This window comes from Mesitornis unicolor, unplaced genomic scaffold, assembly GCF_000695765.1.
Source record: "Mesitornis unicolor isolate BGI_N332 unplaced genomic scaffold, ASM69576v1 scaffold29055, whole genome shotgun sequence".
NCBI lineage: Eukaryota > Metazoa > Chordata > Aves > Mesitornithiformes > Mesitornithidae > Mesitornis > Mesitornis unicolor.
Window position 1 is genome coordinate 12153 of NW_010185358.1, and position 4730 is coordinate 16882.

A 4730-nucleotide genomic window follows, 5' to 3' on the forward strand; every position below is an offset into this window, starting at 1 on the left:
GCTTGGAGACCCGGGTCTGGCACGATTCCAAGGCTTCCTGGAGACAAAAACCAAGAATTAGGACACTTGTATTTCCATACACTACTTGTCCCATTTTAGCTGCAAAGCCAGCCATCAGCTAGATTAGAAGTGTAACTTATTACAGACTCCTAAAACTTGAATGAACCACCAAGTCCTTTATAAAAAGAAATGCACATATATATCTGCATGTGTGTATCACTGCCTGCCCAAGCATAATCAAGTCTGATAATACTGTCCAAAATGTAGTTTTTACATTTCTCATGCTTGAGAAAAAGTAGCGTAACTCTAATGTTCATGACAGATGTTTCCTGCACATACTGATGAGATAAAGTACTGGGAAAGAGGTTGCCATGGCAACTTCCACTGCATTAAAACACCATCAAAGTTAGTTTCATTGTATGCACTACATTAAAACATGAGGGTAGTGCAGGCTTGCTGTGATACTAATTAAATCTACTTTGCAACAAGTACCATTTGGTTTACCCGGCCTCTCTGGTCTATGTTACTTTTTCCTCTCAAAGCTACACATGGTACAATGCTGGGAATGAATCCTCAGCAAGAGATGCCTTCTCTCTCTGCAAGTATGAAGGCTCATTAATCCATACCCCAAGTGGGCAGTGGGGAAATCTGTGGTGATGCTCTTATGGTATTCTCTCTCACATGATCTATTCCACTTCATATTTTGTTCTAAAGAAAGCAGACCTTGCTCTTCTGCTTGAGGATGGACTAAAGATGGTCTTTGAGTAAAAGAGTTCTAAAGTCACTAACCCCACGGTTAAGCCCTCTCAAAGAGAAACATGGAAAAATTTCCAGCTGCTTCACTTACTTGCCAAAATGCCACTTTTTTGCTGGAGCAGGGACTTGGACACCACTGTGCAACACAGTGCAAGGCCATAGTTTAATGAGATCGATCAACCTGACAAAACTTTTTACCACTGTCTAAAAGGGGAAAATTATGCTCCAGCATCCCTGCTTCCTTTCCCACACTCAGACTCCAAACATTTCCCTTGCACTGGCAAGGGTGTTCATGCATGCTCTCCACTACACACTGAAGAACTTTCCTGGGCCTTCTTCCACCCTGACTGTAAGTGATTCTCAAATAATCTCATGCTGCTTTAGAGAAAGTCCAGCTGGGAGAGTCCAATACCTACAGTTCTCCATTCAGAGGCTGAGCAAGTTGTTTAAGAAAAATCTCCCCATTCCTTAGGGACAGAGTGCTCCAAAATGAGATTGTTACTTAAAATATCCACAACTTAAGCTAAAATAGAGTAAAAGCATTTATTTGCCAAACTCCCAAAGAGACAGGTTTAAACAGGCCCAACTGTACAGAGATAAAAGAAACAAGGTTGTTTAAACATAGCACTTCCATTCATTTTAGAAGACTCAGACACCCCTCCAGGGTCCTGCTAATGAGTTAATGAACACTTCACAGCCCTTCTGCTGGAGAACTCAGGTCCCATTCAGTTCTTACATCCTGAAGATGCCTTCACAGGAAGGAGCCCTGCACAAGAGACTTCTCCTCCCTACACCTAGAAAGGACCCAATGATACTCTTAGATTCAGTACCACCCCTTTCCCACCCTGTTCCCAGGAGGTTCCTGACCCTCACATCAATCAGGAAACAGGGTGATGCTTAAAACAGGCAAAACACAGACTTAAATCTTTCCCCAATGTGCAAATGTTTTACAGTACAAGATTTTTACAAAATTTTAGAAGTTTATTATAAAAAAAACAAAGTACCTGAACATCTCGTGATCGCTCATACGCCTGATATGCCACTTTCTCCTCTATGCTGGCTAGCTCTTGTTTCAAGTTTGCTGTCTCATGTTGATGAAGATCAGTGAGGTCATTTAACTGGTCTTCCAATCTTTCGTATCTTATTAGGAAAAAAGGTCTAAATTTAGTGCCTTCTTTTCAAGTAATATTAAATCATGAAAACAGTTACACATTTTAACAGGTAACTTCCCAGTGTACTAGAGATTCATCTGACTGGCATTACAGTGCACATAGAGAAATCACTGAAAACTTGGGAAACCCTCCATTAGCATTTATTCAGCAAACAGAAAGCCTTTTTTGAGTGTTTCTTGCTGGCAGTGGGTGTTAAAAAGCAAATATTTGTACATCATTGGCAAATTATATGAACTATAAACAGTCCCTAAGGGTACCCAACTCACATTTTTCCGTTTCTCACTCTTCATTTAGACAAGAAGATGTGGTTTCATAAGTAAGTTTAAGTCAGTTAACAGCTCACCAGTAGTGAAAGGAAAAAATATGTTCCCTGGATCCCCTCTCAAAACACTACTGCAAAGTCCTGCCATTCATGTACAGCCTGTTCTGACGTGTCTCTGCACAGTAAACCGGTTCAACTAAACCATCAGGAAACTGAGTTCTTTTTTGGTGAATTTGTAACTTGATTTAAAACACAAAATGGCAAACACTGCAGTCAGCACAAAAATAATGGAGGCAAAATTGCCTGCCTGTGGAAATGGCAGCAGGAGGCTCGAGATCTTAATGGCAGCGAGCTGTCAGAAAAGGCCACTCTGCCTTCTCCTGAAACTGAGTCCTGAATACAGTAGGCCATTTGCTCTGTTCTTTCCTCCCCCATGTTGCCACCTGATATCCACCACTCCCTTGTATTTCAGGAACTGTAAACAAAGGAGACACCAAATAATGTGTTTCATGCTGAGTTTTTGCCCATTAGCATAGTAAAGGCTTCAGGAATCAACACTTACTTTAACAAGCGATAGGACAAATGGGATAGAGCTACAGCAGGTGCAAGCCCTCTGTAGAGCACATCTCACTTCCCACAGTGGATGATAAAGGAATTAATTGCCAAGCAACAAATGCAAGAGGAAGTTATGCTGCAGCACTTAAAATTACATTTCACAGCTGTGTGTTACACCAGGGTACAAAGTGACACTGCATTCACAAGACAGCGACGTGCCTGGGAAGTATTTGGACAAGGTACTTGGGACTAAAGGTTATATTTATCAGCTGTAAGTCAGCTCTGCTACAGCGTAGACTGATCAGCGTTTTCAAGTCACAACAGATCAGAATCCTTCCAGCAGTTACAAAACACTTGGCATCTCCTATATGCTGTAGTCACATAATACAATATGCCAGTAAGATGTCAGACAAGAATTTTTTGACAGGCCTTTGACAAAAGGCGAAGAACTACCACATCATTTGATAGGAAATATTAATGTTCCACATGTATTTTCAGTTATTGGAAGGAGTGGAACATTTTGGTACCAGATATTGATTGGAATTATTTTTATCTCTTGCTTCTGAAACATCACACACACAAGCACACATCCTCATTTACACTTTCCAAATAGCTTTTATACACATTCAAAAGTCATACCAAGAGAACAGTTAAAAAAAATACCTATATCTTTCCTCTTGTAACATCTGAGAAATAAAGCCATAGTCTCTTTTAAATTGTGTTTTTAAATTCTCAATATCATCAGCCAACTGGGACTGTGTCTCCTTGATTTCCCTTAGTTCCTCCAAAATCACGGAAAGCTTTCCTTGGCTGTCCAGGGTACTTGCCACAGCAGGACCAAAGGAAGTATTGCCATTACTATCTGCTGAGCCCGACGTCCCACTCGAGCATTCATCATCACTCACGTATTTTGGTTTGGCAACAATGGTGGCACTGCCCCCATACGTTCTAGAACTCGTTTCTGGCCGAAATTCATCCAAGGTGTTTTTGAGATGAGCAATGTTGTCTGCGCTACCAAATTTGTTTCGGATCAGGTTTGCAAACTCCCTAGACTTGCTGAAAACAAAGACAGGCGGTGTCAGGGATACACCTGGCACACCCGACTTGCCGCTCTCTGCTCCATGCCCAGAGCTACGAGGCTTTCCATGCTGAATATCTTTCAAGTTATCTTTGGAAGTATCCTTAGTAGTTTTGGAAGATCCATTTTGTTCAATATCCTTGAGCTTCCTGTGATACTGTTCCAATTTCTTCTGCAGCTGGGCAATGGAGTGGGCCGATTTCTGGTTCTTTTTCTCGAAGACTTGTTTAATGCGCCCAGCCTGTTGCTTGTCTGCACTGTTTACCAGTTTCAAATACTCGGCCACATTTCCATCACGAGCTGTCTGTTCAACTTTGATTTGTTCTGTAACCTTCAGGATTTTCTGTTTCAAGCTATCTGCGCTGAGTTTGACTTTATGAAACTCTAGGACCCCATCTGGTACATCAAAGTTCAGGTTGGTATCAGAGCCTCCACGGCGAATGTTAAGTGGTAAACTCAGAGTATTCATGTCATGTCTTTCCACCTGAGGACAGAGAGAGAAAAGAGATAAATGGGACCTGAATTTTACTTTTTTAAATCCAACAGTCAGTTTCCTTTTCCACATGTAATTATAACAAGTTCACAATATAAAGTAGCTTATATTAGCAAAATAGAAGTTTCCTCGTATAAAGTCAAAGCCACAGAGGAAGTGTGAGACAGAAATGCCCTAATCCAAGTAACTTCATCCCTATTAGCATCTTGTGCTGGCCTCTGTGACAATGAAGGTACATTTCATTAAAGCTGCCAAAACATCACATCTCTAGAAACTGCTTAACAAACACCCTAGCCATCATGGGGTTTCAGAGCCTTAAGACCAGAGGAAACTCATACAATTGGTCAGGCAAGACCATTGCAGAGACAAGGCAGAAGCTGCACTAAAGTATCTTTTAAAGATAGATTTGAGAAA

At 41.2% G+C, this 4730-nt stretch overlaps 1 protein-coding gene across 1 annotated transcript in view; it reads right to left on the minus strand.

The window, feature by feature from the left end:
- Positions 1-4304, minus strand: part of TMCC3 (transmembrane and coiled-coil domain family 3) — a 4589-nt gene extending 285 nt beyond the window's left edge. The window contains 3 exon segments of the mRNA XM_010184814.1: positions 1-37; positions 1761-1896; positions 3409-4304. The exon segment at positions 1-37 is cut by the window's left edge and continues 17 nt beyond it. Of these exon segments, the coding sequence (XP_010183116.1) occupies positions 1-37; positions 1761-1896; positions 3409-4292 (1057 nt within the window). The 5' untranslated portion in view covers positions 4293-4304.
- Between the last annotated feature and the right edge of the window lie 426 nt (positions 4305-4730).